This window comes from Mesoplodon mirus (genome assembly GCF_964341445.2).
Source record: "Mesoplodon mirus genome assembly, chromosome: 11".
Lineage (NCBI taxonomy): Eukaryota > Metazoa > Chordata > Mammalia > Artiodactyla > Ziphiidae > Mesoplodon > Mesoplodon mirus.
In genome coordinates this window covers 37,015,529-37,033,050 of record NC_138987.1, presented here as the reverse complement: position 1 = coordinate 37,033,050, position 17,522 = coordinate 37,015,529, and the positions used below count along the sequence as shown (strand labels likewise).

The 17,522-nt window shown below is 59.1% G+C and overlaps 1 protein-coding gene across 1 annotated transcript in view; it reads right to left on the bottom strand.

The window, feature by feature from the left end:
- The window catches only part of CACNA1I (calcium voltage-gated channel subunit alpha1 I), a gene marked incomplete at its 3' end in the record, with an annotated part of 105,681 nt that overhangs the window by 4,058 nt on the left and 84,101 nt on the right, over positions 1-17,522 (bottom strand). The window contains exons 21-33 of the mRNA XM_082636085.1: positions 17,056-17,182; positions 15,393-15,518; positions 12,926-13,015; positions 11,488-11,680; positions 10,754-10,905; positions 9,384-9,493; positions 8,648-8,781; positions 7,717-7,787; positions 4,147-4,225; positions 3,329-3,450; positions 2,503-2,847; positions 2,111-2,257; positions 1,162-1,284 (exon numbers count right to left, since the gene is read on the bottom strand). Of these exons, the coding sequence (XP_082492211.1) occupies positions 1,162-1,284; positions 2,111-2,257; positions 2,503-2,847; positions 3,329-3,450; positions 4,147-4,225; positions 7,717-7,787; positions 8,648-8,781; positions 9,384-9,493; positions 10,754-10,905; positions 11,488-11,680; positions 12,926-13,015; positions 15,393-15,518; positions 17,056-17,182 (1,819 nt within the window). The remainder of the gene's footprint in view (positions 1-1,161; positions 1,285-2,110; positions 2,258-2,502; positions 2,848-3,328; positions 3,451-4,146; positions 4,226-7,716; positions 7,788-8,647; positions 8,782-9,383; positions 9,494-10,753; positions 10,906-11,487; positions 11,681-12,925; positions 13,016-15,392; positions 15,519-17,055; positions 17,183-17,522) is intronic.

Genomic DNA, 17,522 nt, shown 5'->3' with positions numbered 1-17,522 from the left:
CACCCAGGAGCTGCCAGCCTTCCTTCCTGGCACTCCCTGGGCCCTAACCCTTCTCAACCCTGCAGCCCAAGGCAACCTCTGCACAGTTAGCTACTCAAAAGCTGCCCCAATGTCCCCTCCAAGGCAGATGAGTCCCCTATGAACTGTTCTTTGAGTCCTAATAAAACAGCACCCATCTAAGCCCAACAAGGCCCTAGAAACTGTGTACCCCAACATCCTGTGTGGAAAACAGTGCAGGGGTGCAGGAGATACAGGAAGGGGCTGGGGATGGGTGGCAGGAGCTGTCAGCTGTCAGGGAGGGGACAGGGGGGCAGGGAGGGGCTGGGAAGATCCACTCCCCCCATCCCAGCCTTCCTGGAGCTGATGGAGGACAGCCCTGGGGGGCAGTGGTGCCAAACCCAGGTTGCCCCAGGAGTCAGGGGTCAACGGGACCGAGGGTCTCTTAGGGCAGGGCCACTGCACCCCAACCTCAGGCCAGGGGCTCCCTCTCTCATCCCCGAGCTGGGGCAAGAACGACTTGGCCTTGAGGTCACAAGCCAGGTGGCAGACCTCCCCTGCCCGAGTCTGCAGGATCAACATAGTGGCCCTTCCAGCCCTCCTGGCCTCCTCAGACTGACCACCTCTAGGGCAGAGGTTGGGGACCAGCCCCAGGGTTGGCTTCCCTGCTCTGCCTTGCCCGGCTGTGTGACAGGACAAGCTAGCTCACTTCTCAGAGCTCTCATGTCCTCACGTGTGAAATGGAGCCACATTATCCCTGCCGCACAGAGCTGGGGAATGGACGCACTGAGTGCAAGTAAAGTCTGGCACACAGTAGGTGCTTGCACCTGTTTCAACTCTTCAGCCTTAAGGCCCCCTTGTAAGTTTGGACCGCCAGGGACACCTTCCATTAAATAGATCAAAAACATCCAAGGCTACAGTGAGTGGCCAAGGTCACTTGGATGCTGTGATTGGAGCCCTGGCTGGCCTCGTTGCTGTGTGACTTCAGGTAAATCACTCCGCCTCTCTCTTCCCAGCCCTCATCTGATCAACAGGAGATGAGGGCCCAGCACACAGTGGGTGCCACTTAAATGGTGAGCCAGGAAGGAGCAGTGTTCTGGCACAGCAGGCAGAGGCCAGGCTCAAGGACAGATCCACCTGCCCAGGAGCCCACCGGGTGCTCACCTTGCTGTCTCTGGGGCCGGGTGGGCAGGCTGCGGGGTCCTCCAGACTCAGGTCATCGCCAAGCAGGATGGACGAGGACCTGTCTGAGTTCAGGGAGAAGGCCTCTGTCTCGGCCAGCTGCACCTGCAGGGAGAGGCGGCAGCGTCGGGTCACCCCTGGGGCTGGGATGGGGCAGTCTGGTCCTCCAGAAAGATGCAGGGCAGTGGTCAGAGAGGGCCAGAGATCTGAGCACAGACAGCATGTCCACCCTGTGCAGGGACCCAGCCTGGGCAGGGGGTGGGAGATGACAGGAGGGTGTCACAGCCAGCAGAGTGCCAGGCCTGGGCTGGGCTGGAGGGCAGGTGAGCTGCCGTGAGCTGTGATCCAAAGCTGGTCTGCTTGCCCTCAGGCCAAGTGCCACTCGAGCCTGGCTGGGTCTAACTCACCCGTGGCCCTGTGCAGGCTACCCGCATGTGCAGAGGTGTTTGCAAGCCCGGAGGACCCTGGGGAATTTGAAGCCACTTCAGGTTAGGGGGGTTCCCAGGGGAGGAGCTCAGGGCCCCACTAGGGAGAGGGCCCGCCTGAGCCTGCACAAGACAGGCCCAAGGCCACTGGACGCCCTGGGATGCCCATCCGGGAAACTCCACCTGGAGTTTGTCACAGAAAAGGCAAGCTGCACCAGAGGTGACACACGGGCTTCCTGCTGGCCCCAGGAGCCCACCACCAAGGTGGGCCCTTTCTGAGCACCCACTGTGTACAGACACAGAGAGGGGCCTCGCAGCTCCTGAGGCCACGCCCCAGGCCTGCACTGAGCCGACGGACAGGCCAGCCCGGGCTCGGGGAGGCAGGTCTGCCACAGCCCCCGGCAGCATCGGCCAAGTCGGCCCAGCCAGGCCTCTGCCCAGAGCCGCTCTCCCCTCCGGCTGGCCCCCCAACCCGAGGCCCCAGCTCCCTCGGGGGCTGCCACTACCTCCTGCTGGTCGTGGTGACACTTCTCGCAGCCGGCCGGCGAGGAGTAGTGGTGGAAGATGGAGCCGGACAGGTTGTCAATGATGGTCAGCTCCCCCTCCAAGGAGTCCTTGATGATTAAAGAGACGCTGTCCAGCCACAGGTTCTCCTAGGCGGACGGGGACGGGGTGGGGACAGGCGGGATTATCGGCCAGGTCGGGACGACAGGGTGGGTGGGCACAGCTGCCCTCCTGGTTCTCTGCCCGTGGCCTGGGCCCGACCCCTCATCACAGGGTCACCCCTTCCGTGGAGCTGAGTGGGGCCCGAAACGACAGAGCTTTCTGCCCGAGGCCCCCGGCCCAGCTGCCCTCCCAGCCCTCGGCGACCCCACTGCCCTCTCCGGGCCCCGCCCACCTGGGCTGGCGAATAGCAGTTTCGAATCAGGTGGCCCTCGGCGTCGCCCGCGCTACCCGCCCCTCCTGGCCCACGGCCAGGCACGTGTGCCCCCGGGGAGCCGGCGGGTGGCTGTGGGCCGGGGCCCAGGCCGTGGGCCATCTCCAGCTCGAGCTCGGCGTCCATCTCAGCGTCCTCCTGGGCCTCCTTGTTGCTGTCGTCCAGGTGCTTCATGAGCACGGCCACCACCACGTTGATGAGCACGAACTGGGCCGTGAGCACGAAGCTGACGAAGTACAGCGGCGACACGAACTGCAGGCTGCTCAGGCAGCTGCGCTCGTCATGGGTGCAGTCTCGCAGTGTGTCCTGCACCCGGCGGGGCGGGGAGGCAGTGGTGAGGCCCAGGGGGCCTCCAGCCACAGGCCTCATCTCTGTCCTCACGAGCCCCTCCCCACCCAGTCCAGGCCAGACTGCAGGCCAGAGCCGAGGAGCCTGCGCTGGGTGATGGGCAGTGAGGCAAACGCCGAGGGCCTGGCACCCGGAGGAGCGGTGCCCGGAGCCCCTGGCCCTGGCCATGGGCCCCCAGGGCCCTCTGGCCCTGGGCGGAGTCCTGTCCCCTAGAATCTGAGCACTGACCCCAGAGCAGCACTTAGGGGCGGACAGAGACCCTAGCCTCATCTCCACCTCACTGTGTTTCAGGGTCCCGGGCAGGTCCCTCTGCTTCTCTGTGCCCTGCACCCCACTCCCGTGTGTGACGGGATGCTGGGCAGGCAGAGGGCCCAGGAGCCCTGGCTGTCAGGACCCGGAACCCAGCCCAACTCTCCCTCCCCAGCCCACCCAGGTGTACCTTCATGATCCCGTTCCAGTTGTCCCCAGTGGAGACCTGGAAGAGTGTGAGGAAAGCCATGCCGAAGTTCTCAAAGGTGGCGTGCCGGCTCATGCCCTCACATGGGTTCTCGTCATTGCAGACTGGAAGGAGAGTGGGGTCAGCCCGGGCCGCCCTGCACTGCTGACTCTCAGCCTCATCTCAGAATCCCCACGACAACCTCAGAGGTGCGTGCGGACTGTGCCCAGCCCACAGATGGAGAAACTGAGGCTCGAGGAGGTGGCACACAAGCTGGGACTCAAATTCCGGTGAGCCTGGCTCCTCCCTCCACCCAGGTATCAGTTCCTGAGAGAGACGATGGGGTGGGTAAGGGCCAATGCCCAAGGGAGCCCCACTTTCTGGAGCCAGCCCTGTGCAGGACTGGGCTGGATGTGGGCTGTGTTGCCCTTGGTCTGTGCCCCAGCCACTCTGCCTGCTGGGGCGGCACTGGCTCTGGACGGGCACCGGCAGATGGAGCCGGAAGGGGCATCCCTGAGAGGCCAGACAGTTCGGGGGCCCCAAGTCGGCGGTCCACTGCACAGGCCTGTGTGTGCCTCCGGACCCAGGCTAGCGTCTCTCAAAAGCTCCTATTCACACTGGGAGGGGCATGTGGATGGCTGAGGGTCGCCCATCCATCCCCCCCCGCCAGGCCTGCTCTGGGGGCATCTCCCCAATACAAAGACCTTGACAGGACAGTCTGGTAGGGGAGCGTGTCTCAGGCCTCCCCACCCTGCCGAGGCCCTCCACCAGACCTGTTCCACGAACCCCCCAACCCCAGGCCTGCTTCAGGCGTCACTCACCCAGCTTCCCGAAGAGCTCCACTCCCAGGGCAGCATAGATGAAGAAGAGCAGCATGAAGAGGAGGCCCAGGTTGCCCACCTGTGGGGACAGCAGGTGGGACTGGGCAGGGCCTGGGGAGGTGGCGGGTGGCAGGCTCCAGGCAAAGGACCAGCCTGAGGGCCGGGGCAGCTGTAACATTTCACCAGGCTGTGTGTCCGTGTCTGCCACCCCTGCACGACCTCCTGGAGGGCAGGCCAGGTCCGGCACAGAGCACAGGACAATAATAAAACACATGTGGAGCCTTTGCTGTGAGAGGCCCAGTTTCAAGCACTCCACATTCATTACTGCACACAGGGATCTATGAACTCTCTTTTACCCGCATTCTTCAGGTGAAGAAACAGATGTACTGAGAGGTGAAGTACTTGCCCAGGGCCACATCGCTAATAAGTGGTAAGACTGGGATCAAGCCCAGCAGGCTGGCCCCAGGGTCCATGCACACAGTCGCTACACCTGTGTGTGGTTAGTACCATCCCACAGATGAATGGAGAGAGAGAGGAAAGGAAGGTGCAGCAATAATGCCACCTCTTCCACGAAGCCTGCCTGGATTCCTTCAGGCAGACCAGGATGCAGTCTGACAGCATGAGAGTAACTGGTGTGTCCCTGTCACTGTCTCTGTCAGTCTGGGAAGTCCTTGAGAGCAGAGACATGGCTGGATTAATTCAGATCTGCTTCCTCAGGCCAGCATGGGCCCCAGCCACAGAGTGGAGTGAACATAGAAATCATGCAAGACTGGGGGCCCCAGAAGCCTCCTGCAAACGCAGCCACCCCCATCCCACAGCTCCTGTGGGAGAAAAACATCGCAGATTCCAAACCTATTTCAAATCTATCCATAGTCCAGAGACTGCCTTTAACTCGTGTTATGGATGAGATAAGGTTCAAAAGGGTTCCTGCCCTAGAAATGAAGTATCTCCAAGAACCCTCAGAAGAGCTGCATGAGTAGAATCCGAGGATGTTTGCATTAATTGCTGAAAAATAAACCATGTTAATCACAGACTCCTGATGCTTCTCTGCTGCAGACAAGGGTTTCCTTCTAATCTGTGCTACAATCACACCAACAGTGTCTGACTAATTAAATGATTCTCATTCATTAATGAAACAAGCAGTCATTGAGTACTTCTGAGGCCAGATGTGAGGCCCCGACTGCCGGAAGAAATCCGGCAGGGCCTGAGCCTCAGTGCAGCTTCCTACGCTTTGCGGGCCCAGGTCAGCGTTTCTTCAACCCCACCTTTCCTACCAGCTCCCCCTCTTCCCTGCCCTCAGCATCTCCGAGTCTGCACGGCTACAGCAGCCTCCTCAAAGGCCTCCCTCCCTCTCCAGCCTCTCCCTCTATCCATTCTCCTCACGGTCACCAGAGCAACCTTCTTAAAGACAGCTCTGCTTGAGGTCTCCCTTATCCAGACCCTCCCGTGGCTCTCACTGCCCACAGGACAAAGCCCAGGTTTTCTGTCTTGACATCTAAGGCCTGTGTGATCCAGCCCTGCGGACCCCTTCCCAGCCTGATTTTCCACCCCGACTCCAACCACACAGAAAACAGACCCCATTTGCATATTCTGTTTCCTCTGCAAGGAAGACCCTCTCTCTGTCTTTGCCTGTTAAATGCCTCCTCCCCACCCCTCAATACCCAGATCATGGGTCACCTCCTCTGAGAAGCCTTCCCTGATGCCTCCTCCCTCTGAGTGCCTGAGGCAAAGCCTGGAAGGACGGGGCTGAAGTTTCATTTTCATATCACTTTACATAGAACCGAGGAAACGTCCAGGGTCAGCTAGTAGATGGTGAGGGGTAAGCCCCTCACCCCAATACCACATGGTTCTTGGCACACGCATCTCTTAAAGTATAATTACTGTCATGTGTCTCCTACTCGAGGCTGGGACCTCCTAGGCATCTCCATGTGCCCTATGCCAACTCAGTGCTGGCCTGGGAGCCACCCTAGGATGCCCAGGGGTCAGAACAAGGGGAAAAGGGTAGGGGAAGGGGCAAGGAGGCCAGGCAGGCTGGGGGTACACACTTGCCACCCCCATTTCCATCCTTAGCAGACTCTTACCTGGCACTTCCTATGATCCAGGTACCGTTTGGTGCTTTATAAGCTTTAACTATTTTATTTTTTTATTATTTATTTATTTATTTATTTATTTATTTATTTATTTGCGGTACGCGGGCCTCCCACTGTTGTGGCCCCTCCCATTGCGGAGCACAGGCTCCGGACGCGCAGGCTCAGCGACCATGGCTCACGGGCCTAGTAGCCGCTCCACAGCATGTGGGATCCTCCCGGACCAGGGCACGAACCCGTGTCCCCTGCATCGGCAGGTGGACTCTCAACCACTGCGCCACCAGGGAAGCCCCAGCTTTAACTATTTTAAACCTCACAACACCCCTTTAGGTAAGCGCTGATATCACCCCCCATTTCACAGGCCAGAAAACCAAGGCACGAGAGATTGAGTCACACACCCAGGCTCTCACCGGGGATGAGGCTTTGACCACAGGTCAAAAGGGCTTGAGTCTGGGCTCCAACCCACTTCCTGTCTACACCCCAACCCCCCAGCCCAGCACTCACCCCCCCTCTCCCATGAGACAAATTCCTCTGAAGGGATTTCACGTTAGGAAAGACCACAGCTCTCTGAATGAAGGCCCTTGCTTTCCACCCAGACCTGCTGTAAGCCGTGTCACTTTCCCTTTGCAGCTAGGCTGCTGGGAAGCTTGCACCAAACTCAAGAACGGAACTCATTAACATCCCTAGCCCAGGTTCCTGAGAGAATTAGCTTTGCTTTCACCTGCCCTGGGCTGTTAATCTTTTATCTTCATTTTTATCATGCTGTATCCGTGTCTTTTTCTTGAATAAGACACTTAAAGTTCCTTAAGACTAGGTGAGTCATAATGAATAAGTGAATGTATATGAGGCTCACCTCAGAGTGAGGTGAGACCACACTGAGGGGAGGGAGAAGGGGAGCCACGAGTAGTCAGGACAGTCGGGGAGGGAGAGCCTGGGACTGCAGAATTCCGAGGAGGAGGAAAGATGCACCCTCTGTGGCCCTGACCCATCTCCCTTCTGCTCACCAATGTGGGGGGCTTTCCTAACTTCCCAGGGTTCTCACCCAGGTCAAGGATTGATGCTGTCCCCTCCTAGAATGTCATATCTGTCACCTCTCCATCCACATCACCACCTCTCCTACCAAGCCACCTTACAAGGTCAAGCTCAAAGTGCCCTGACACCTTCCCTGATTCCCCAGTGTGAGGGCCTCTCCCCACACCGCCCTGAGGCCTCTGTCTTCCCCACCAAGCTGGTGACTCCTGAGGGCAGAACATGGGTGCTCAGCGGCAGCCCCAGTTCCAGTACACAGCAGGCGTGGGCAAGCGCTTGGCGAATCAGGGAGAAAGAAGCAGAGGGGACCCCGCCCATCTCTCACAGCCCCTGGCTCACATTTACTTCTCTGGAGGTGGGACTCTGCCCTGGCTCCGGGCAGGTCTGGAGAGAAGGGAAGTCAGGGCCCATGCCCCCCAGGGCCCCAGAGAGGGGCCAAAGGAGCAGCTCTTACCTGCGGCAGAGCTTGCACCACGGTGTCCAGCAGGGCCCGCATCCCCGTGGCCATCTTCAGCAGCTTCAGCACTGTGGGCGACACCCAGCCCGGCCCACTCAGCCCGGGCCAGTGGAGACAGGCGTGTGCACGTATGTGCTCGTGTGTGAATGCAGGAGAGTGAGAAAGTGGAGGAGCGTGAAATCAAGGATGACAGCTCTGCGATGCCGCACTACAAGCACGTGGGTTCAGCTGAACAGGGCGGGGGGGGGGGCGCGGGGGGGTGCACAAAAACATGTGTGCCCAAGGTTGGGGCGTTGGTGTAAAAAACTCCAAGAGAAGGGGGACAGGCACAGTGGGAATGGAGGGACATTAGGTGTGTGAGTGAGTGCGTAATTCACCGCGATGAGGCCACAATGACCGACGCGTGAGTGGCCTTGGGGTCTCTCCCTTTCCCTCTGGCTGGAGAGGGCCCCAGTGTTACTGCTGAGTTTCTCCACCGGCCCCCTCACCACTTCAGAATCTGGGGGCAACAGGCAGGGCCGGTGGAAGGGTGAGCATTGAGGCAGGAGGTTTTTGAAAGAAGTGTGAGGACAGCCTTGAGGAGAAAGGGAGGCTTCTGGGAGAAGAAAGAGGATTTCAAGGACAGCGCGTCCCAGGCAGTGTTAGAGAAATGCTGGTGAGGACCCAGTGTCTTCCCAGGTGCACTGGGTTCCTTTCAACCCAACCTGAGACTGGACCGCAAGGATCAGGGTGTTATACGGAGGGGGCATGCAGGGTGCAGTACAGAGCTGTCGGGACAAGGGTGCATATGTGCCCACGGGACGGTGGGTTGAGTGTGTATCAGGTATGGGCTCCTCCTGGCTCCTGTTCCCCCTGCTCAGCAGGAGGCCCATGCTGCCCCGCAGCCCTCCCCCACCTGTCCCCACCCGGTGCCCCGCCCGCCCCTAACCCCGGGCAATGCGCAGGACCCGCATGATGCGGATGATGGTGGGGTTGATGGGCAGTGCCGCGTTGATCTCGATCTCTTCCAGCGTGATGCCCATGACCGACAGCAGCACGATGGCCAGGTCCAGCTGGTTCCACCTTCGCGGCCGGGCAGAGGAGGGCAGGAGTGAGAAGCAGGGTGAGAGGCACTCGAGGGTAGATACGCCCCAGCTGGGAGGAACTTCCCAGCTCTCCACCCTCCTGCCATGGCCCAAGGGGATCCCTAACAGCCCCTCCAGACCCCCATGGTTCCAGCTCCTTCTCTGCCCCCCACAGCCTCTGATCCCTCAAGCAAGAGGCTGACCAGGCTAAATGAACATCTCTGGCCTCTGCAGGGAAATAGGAATGGGCTCTGACTCCTAGGTCTGAATCTTGAGCCAGATGCTCCCCCTGTGTGGCCTTGGGCTAGTCCATCAACCTCTCTGAGCCCAATGTGTTCCCTCTGAAAAGAAGGACCAGCATGAGGTAGGCCCTGCTCTGCCTGTGGGGTATGGAAGACCCACAAAAGATGAGCTGAGGAGGGCTTGGCAGAATGCCCTGCACCCATCAGGGCTGTAGGCAGCACACACCTGGGGTCCCTGGCCATCAGTGCCCAGACACTTATTGGTTCCCCTCCTCCAGCTGCTCCAGGCTTCCCCAGAGGTCAGGACTGCTTCCCCATCCTGCAGCCCACTCTCTGCTGCCCCAGCCCAGCTGCTCACCGGTCCTTGAAGAAGCGCCTCAGACCAAATGCCACCAGCTTCAGCACAGCCTCCAGCACAAAGACAGTGGTGAACATGTAGTTGCAGTACTTGAGGGCTGTCTCCAGAGACTGCAGGGGCAGCAAAGAGAAGCATGATCCAGGCCCCATGACCTGTCCCCCACCTTATTCCAGCCAGAAAATCTCTGCCTTTTAAGGGGAAAATTTACTCCATTCACATTTAATGCAATGATTTACATATCTACTTTCATGCTTTCCACCTTACTTAATGTGTACGATTTACTTTACATTGCTCTTTTCTTTTCCTTATTTCTGCTGGCTTGGTCCAATTGCCACTCTATGGAGGCAGGTATGGGGTAATGGTTAAGGGTTGTGCTTAAGAACCAGATTGCCTAGATTTGAATCCAGACTCAGCACTTACTCCTTATTCACTGTGTAACCCTGGCAAGTCACTTGACCTCTCTGGGACTTAGTTTTCTGATCTATGAATTGGGGATGATAATAGCACCCACCTCAGAAAGTTGCTATAAAAATTAAATGAGGTAATAGCCCAAGACCGGACAGAATAAATACTTGGTAAATGTGAACTGTTATTATTCCATTTCTTCATGTTAATTTAGAAGTTCTACAGTTACTGTTCCATTCCACCAGTGGTTGCCTTCTTTTTCCCTGCACTCATAATATTCCTCTCCTACCATTTAAAATAAGATACTAATTCCTCATCTGGAGGCTCTGCTCTCCCCTCCTTCCCCCACTCCAGTAAGTCTTTAAGAAGACTTGCCCCTACATAACCCTCACGTGTCCCTCACACACACTGCCTGCAACTAGCTGGGAACTGGTCACCTCTCCTACCGCAGTGTTTGCCCCCAGTGGTCCTGCCCCTCCCCCAGGCTCCATATGCCCCGTAGTGGTGGAGCCAGCTGGCAGACCTTGAATGCAAATCAAAGTTCCAGTCCTGCCCCCACCACTCTGGCTGAGTAACTTGTGCATATTTTACCTCTCTGAGCCTGGGTTTCCTCACCTATAGAAGCCTCCCCCAGACACACCTTAGGATTGCTGTGAGGATTAGAGAGTTAATATCTGCAGTGTGCCCTGCAGAGTCGCACTGAACATACCGCAGCTACTGTCACCCATGTTCAAGGCTGGGTCCAAATGTCATCCCTCCTGCCCTCACCCCCGCCCCACCCCGCTCACCAGGACCGAGTGAACTTTCCCTCTCACTCATCTGTCCTACCAGGCCCTGCGCCTCCTGAGCGTAGGACCCCCAGTGGGGACGGTTCAGACCCTGCCCCACCCCATCCCTGGGGTGGGGTCTTGCTGAGGACCCAACCCCACCACGTGACCTCGGGCCAGAGGCCAGGCCAGGCTCACCGTGGGCTGATTGTAATGCTCCAGGGACATGGTGACCACATTGAGGCAGATGATGAAGGTGATAAAGATGTCCAGGTAGTGGCTGGTGCACATGGAATGGATGAGCAGCCGCGTGGGACAGTAGGTGGCATAGTAGGGCAGCCGCTGGGCCTCTGCAGGGGGGGTGGGGCGGCAGGGGCGAGAGCGGCACAGACCACAGAGGGTCGGGGCCAAGGTGGAGGCAGAGCACACGGAGCGAGAGGTGGAGGGGAGGGAGGAAGCAAGGGGGAGAGATGCCAGTCCACCCCAGGCCCTGGGAATCAGAGTTAGGTCTCTTCTCCTGAGCCAGGGCGCCTTGAGGGAAAGGGGTAGGACGTGAGGGAAGGTGGCAAAGAGGGCACTGATTCTCCCCATCGTGCCCACGTGTGGGGTCCGGTCTGCTGGGGGCAGGACAGGGATCCCGTGGCTCGGGGCGGGGCATCAAGGCTCTGCCCTTGCCCTCTTCCTGGACTGAGCTGCCAGGGTCTCATTCAGGTGGGCAGTGGGGTCACCATCAGACTCCGGGTGGACACCGAGAGGAGTCAGGTCACCTGGACAGGTGGATGCTGGGGGAAGGGCAAGGCCGGGGGCCTGGGGGGCCATATTCTTTGTTCCCTTCTGGCTCCAAAGGCCCAGTGGGTGGGGTCACGCCCCGGCCTCGGCCCCTGAGCCCCGCCCCCGGCCCCTGAGCCCCACCCCCCGCGACACCCGCTCACTCTGGCGTTTCTTCTCCAGGCGCCGCAGCCGCTTCTCCTCGCGCCGTCGCGCCTCCTCGGCCTCCTGGTGCTGCCGGCACTTGTGGAAGTTCTCCACCACGACGCCCACGAACATGTTGAGCACGAAGAAGCTGACGATGAGCAGGAAGGAGATGAAGTAGAGCAGCATCCAGGGGTTGTGGTTGGGCACGGGCTGCGGGGACCAGACGGGGCTGAGGGAGGCCGGTCGGGCACCGGTGGGGGGCCCCACTGTGCGGGGCGTGCCCCACCTCGCCGCGCCTCCGTGCAGTGGGGGCACCGGCAGCAGCCTCCTGGGCAACTGGGAGATTTGAAGGAGGCAGAGGTAGGAAGTGCCCACCCTGCCTGGCACAAGTATGGCGCTCAGCAAAGAGAGCCCTCCCCTTCCCGCCATCTGTCTTCTTCCTCTCACCCACCATCTATCCATCCCCCATCCACTGATCATCCACCCATTTATCCATCCACCCACCTCTCCATCCATACACTCATTCCTCCATCTACCCATCCATTCATCTATCTAGAAACAAGGCAGCCAGAAGAGGAGAGAGCACAACCCTGATGGAGTCTGTGTGTGTGTGTGTTGGTAGGGGTGGCAGGCAGGAGGGTACAGACTAAGAAGTGGAGGAGGATGTCTCCACGTGCTCTATTCCTCCCACATCCCCAAGCCCCACCTCTACCTCCAGCTCTAGAGTCTATGGGGTGAGGCCCAAGAGGCCAAGAGCCCGAGCCTGCTTACAGGCCTAGGCGCTACCCCCAGCCCCGATTCCTTCACTGAGTGGGCCCTATCATGACCAACAGCATCTCCCTGCTCCTTCTCCCATGGCCCCCACAGCCATGACACTGCCAACCCTGGTCAGCCACGTGTCTTGCCTAAAGTCCCAGCCTAGCCCCAGAAGGGATCCCCACTCTCAGGGGGATCTTGGGAGTGAGGGCTCAGGCCTCCTCTCGGGCCCAGCCTCCTCCCTGACCCCTTTCACCCTCCCACTCCTAAATCCATCCTCACCCAGCAGCCCCGGGAAGCTCCCGCAAGCTTACCTCGCTCTAACCCCTTCGCTGACACGCACTGCCCTCAGCTACGCTCCACCCCTGGCAGTGTGTGCAGGTCTTCCCGACCTTCCCACCCTGCTTCCCCGCACCAGCCGCCTCCTCCCACACACTCAGTCCTCACACATGGGCTCTGCAGCCCTCCTGGCGGGGCCAGCTCGCAGCGCTCGCCCTGCACAGAGCGGGTTTGTTGAGGCAGACAGAGCAGTGACTCACACCAGCCAGGGAGCGGCCCTCGTGGGGCAGGGTGCAGGCCAGGACGAGGAGGGGCGGGCTGTAGCTGACAGTGGGAAACACCAGCTTCAGACCCTGGGGCCCCAAAGACACCGTGTCCCTCCCCCACTGCCCGGGCCGGACCTGGCCCAGCCACTCCCACCTGCTGGTCCACAGCGACGGCGTCCAGTCCATTGTACATAATGTTCACCCAGCCGTCCTTGGAGGCCAGCACAAAGAGGGACATCAGGGCCTGGAACACGGGAGGAAAGGGTACAGGGGCAATGGGCGCGGGCAGTTCAAGCTGCACCTGCCCCCTCCATAGCTGTGGGAGGCAGAGGGACAAAGAGGCCTTCCCCAAGTCCAGGGCAGAGCTGTATCCTCAACCGACAAACCTTTTCTGAGGATGCACTGTGGGCCTGCCATATGCCCTGCAGGCACTGCTGCAAGAGAATGAGACTGGACCAGGAGTCCTGGGCTCCAGTCTCAGCTCTGAAATTAACTGCACAAGAAAATTCATGAGGTCTTTTCCTCTCACCCATGGAATGGCACTAACACTTCAGTGACTGCCTGCCATGCTGGCTGGGAGGGTCAGCTGAGACTTTAAAACTGGAAGGTTCCTGACAAACATGTGGGGCCCTGCCACCATCACTCCAAGCTTGCCTCTGGCACCTGAAAACAGGAGCTCGTGGGAGAAGTCAGGACCAGCCCAAGCTCTGCCACTCACTGGCTGTGTGACTTAATGTCTCTGGGCCCCAGCTTCTTTGCCTGTAAATGGCAATAACTGCCCCAACTAACAGATTTTAGAAACAGAGGTGATCCCCAGGAGACAGCCAGCCAAGGCTCCTATATAGACAGCAGGCTAGGATAGGTCTCCTGCCCTGAACCGGCCCCTCCTTCCTGCCCACCCAGGGCACAGACCCATCCTCTTCCCTTCCAGGCAGGAATGGTGCTGAGGGCTGCCCAGAAAGAGCTCAGGCCCAGGAGGAGGGCAGGGCAGGGGACAAAGAGGGAGTCCTCCCTGCCAGGGAGGCACACGAAGCCCTCACACACCAAGGGGCAAATGTCCCCGTGAGCCCCTGCATCACAGAGGCCTGAAGTACAGACAGCCTGAGACCTTGGAATCACAGACCTGCTATCACTGTCCCTATTTACAGATGAGGACACTGAAACACAGAGAGGGTCAATACTGGCCTGAGGGCACACTGCTGATAAATGGCCCAACAAGGAATCCAAGGTTTCAGGCCATGCTGTAACCTCCCACATGGCTCTGCAGGCTGAGAACACCCTACTCAGTGGTCCCAGGGCATCAGCCTGGCATCAAGCATGCCCAGAACTGGAAAGAGCTGGGGATGCTCCATAGCAGCCAGGCCTGGGCCTGGCGCTGAGGTCAGGGAGTCAGGAGCAAGATCATAAAGGGTCCTCAGTGGCTTTCCCTCAGCTTCCTGGAACATCTCTTTTAAAACATTGTCTTGGGACTTCCGTGGCAGTCCAGTGGTTAAGACTCCACGTTTCCAATTCAGGGGGCGTGGGTTCGATCCTTGGTCGGGGAACTAAGATCCCACATACTGCGTGGTGCGGCCAAATGAATAATTAAAACTTAGAACAAAATAAAAATTTTTTTAATTAAAAAAAAAAAGATTGTCTTACCAACCACTGAGTTGTTAAGAACTTGAGAATGTACTACTTCTGGAGAATCTGGAGGGGCAGGGTAACTGGGACCCAGTTCCTGACCCCATTTCCCAGCCACTCACTGCCCCTCTGAGACCCCACAGCTCCTTTCCCAGGGGGCCCGGGGAGTGGAATCCCTGGTCATGGGGATGAGCGCTTCAGTGGATACAGTTGGACAGTCCTCAGCAGAGAGGCCCAGGGCCCTGGGCCACCCAGAGTTGGATCCTTGCTCCCTTCCTGTGTGTACTGGGGAAGGCACTCTCAGGCTGGTCATACCCAGTCACCTAGGTGGGCCCTCAAGAAACAGGAACAGTTTGTGGGTGGGGGGAGCTCTTTGGAGGCAGCCAGCTGGGGGCTATCATCTGGGACACTACCCAGATGGCCGAGCCTGGAAGGCCCCCAGGAGAGGGGACCAAGGGCAAAGCAGGAACTGGGCAGGGGCCTGCCTGCCAGCTAGAGTAGGGACCAGAGGAGATGGGTGATGGGAGAAGAAACCCACCCTGGGCCAGGAGCTTGATACACTTTAATCTCTGCCACAGCCTGTATGGTGGCCTGTAACATTCCCATTTTACCAACAGGGAAACTGAGGCTCAGAGAGGCCACACCTACAGTAAGTGGCAGAGCCAGGATTCACACCTGGTCTGGCTGACTCCAAAAATGCCTGTCAGGGCCCCCCCGGGTAGGGGGTGGGGGCCAGGAACCAATGTCCACTAAAGCACTTCCTAAATGCCAGGCACCTGCTGGACACTCTGTATTCACCATCCCTAAGCCTCACGCTACCTGTGAAGTGAGTTCTACCCCTACCCATTCTGCAGAAAAGGAAATCAAGGCTTGCAAAGCAGAAGCCCTGGCAGGGGAGGACTGGAGCCTGGTCTGTAATCCCAGGGCTCTCGGCACCAAAGAGCTGTCACCCCACCCACCGGGGATGGGTCAGGTCAAGAGCAGAAGGAGGCACTCACCTGGCCCAGATTGTCGAAGTTGTACTTGTGGTGGACCCAGCGGTAGTTGGCGGCCACGCAGTCAGAGCGGTTGGTGATGTTGCGGGTGTCTATGCCCAGACAGTGGTAGAACTTGCCCTTGAAGAGCTGGGGGTAGGGACACAGGTCACAGGGTTAATGACCATCTTGCCAGTGCTCCCAGGGGTTGGGGGGGGGAGTGCAAATCAGAAGAGGGCCCCGCCCCTCGGGGTCACTTCCTCCTTGTACAGCCTGAGCCAACCACTCTATCCCACCGTCTCTCCAAGTCCCCCAGCATGAAGCGGGGCTGCTCGCATCCCATCTCACAAGTGAGGAAACTGAGGCCCAGGGGTGTTACGCAATTTTCCCAAAGTCATTTGAGGTTTAAGAAGTAGCAGAGGGCTTCCCTGGTGGCGCAGTGGTTGAGAGTCCGCCTGCCGATGCAGGGGACACGGGTTCGTGCCCCGGTCCGGGAAGATCCCACGTGTCGCGGAGCGGCTGGGCCCGTGAGCCATGGCCGCTGAGCCTGTGCGTCCGGAGCCTGTGCTCCGCAACGGGAGAGGCCACAACAGTGAGAGGCCCGCGTACCACGAAAAAAAAAAAAAAAAAAAAGAAGTAGCAGAGCCAAGCTTCACACCCTGGTCTGTCTGATTCTTAGCTCTTCCACAGACCCAAGAGATCAGACACCAGTACCCACAATGGGGGTTCGGGCAGTGACTCCACGTGAGAAAGTTGCCTGTACATCCCTGAGAGACAGAGAGAAGTAAAGGGACCCACTCTAGGGACCCAAGCCCTCTCCATGTCAACTGCCTGGAAGGGGCAAGGCCACTGTCCACACAGGGTCCACACCAAGCCTGTTCTGCCCAGGAGGCCACGCTGTGAATCTCTCAGCAACCCCAAAGGACACCTGTGCATGGGGTTCCTCCAAACCTACAGCCCCAAACACAGGATCAGGTGGGGAGCCTGGGGGCCTCAACACAGGGTTCAGACCCTCAAGAAATAGGGTCTCAGCAGCAGCTCAGACCGCAGAAGGCCCAGGTCATTCTGGCCACCCCCCAACACACACTCTGTGATCTGCCCCACTACTCGCTGTCCAGCCCTGAGGCCTCATTCTATTCCTGGGCTGGACCTCAACCCCAAATCTGAGTCAGCTCAAGGCCCTGCCTGGGTCAGAGACCCTCCATGACCCCTACCCCAGAGAAGCCAAGCCCCAACTCCTTAGCTGCCATTCCAGGTCTCTCCCCACTTGGCCCGGCTCAACTCTCCATGCCAGCTGTAGCCCCGGGGCTCTCTCTCCACACGTACCCTGCTTGGTCCCGCCTCCCCACACGTCGTTGCCCATCTGCCCCTGACACACCTTCCCCCCGCCATGACCTGCCCAAACCTCCTGTTTTTCAAGGCCCAGTGCCAAGGCCACCTCCTTCAGACGTTTTCCCCACTGTCCCCAGCCCACCCCTGTGCTCCCATTTACCCAGCCTGCCTTGCAGTCAGCCATTTGGGCCGTGTCTGTCTCCCTCCCTGGAATGGGAGCTAACTGCTGGCAGGGACCATGGCTGCTCCACCAGGGCCACCTGGCACAAGGTCTGGAGAGTTGGGCAGGAGTGTGGAGCCTCTTCCCCGACTACAGAGCCCACCCCACCCCCTGCCCAGCCTGGGTGCCCCTCACCTGCACCCCCAGGATGCCGAAGATGATGAAGAAGGCACAGCAGATGAGGACGATGTTGCCGATGGGCTTGAGGGAGGAGATGAGTGTCTCCACCACCAGCTTCAGGCCAGGTGCCCGGCTGATGACACTGCAGTCAAGAAGGGGTCAAGGGTACCATTAGCCGTCAGCCAGGCCTGCAGACAACCCCTACTTGGCCCAGAGTCACCAGAGCAGAGGCTCCCAGGCTCCAGATCTATATGAACAGCAAGGCACTGTGCTTTCACCCCAACCCCTTGGGATCCACACCACATCACGCCCAGAGATGGCAGTGAGCCACCAAGGACACACAGGGAGTGGGTAGCAGCCCTGGGGGCCACCTTCAGCCCTCGCCTTCCAGCACCTGCTCCAGGCTCCTCCCCCAGGAGCAGGGCCCACAGGTGTGACCCTGGCCCTGCTCAGCTGGGCACACGCTATGGAGGACTGAGTGG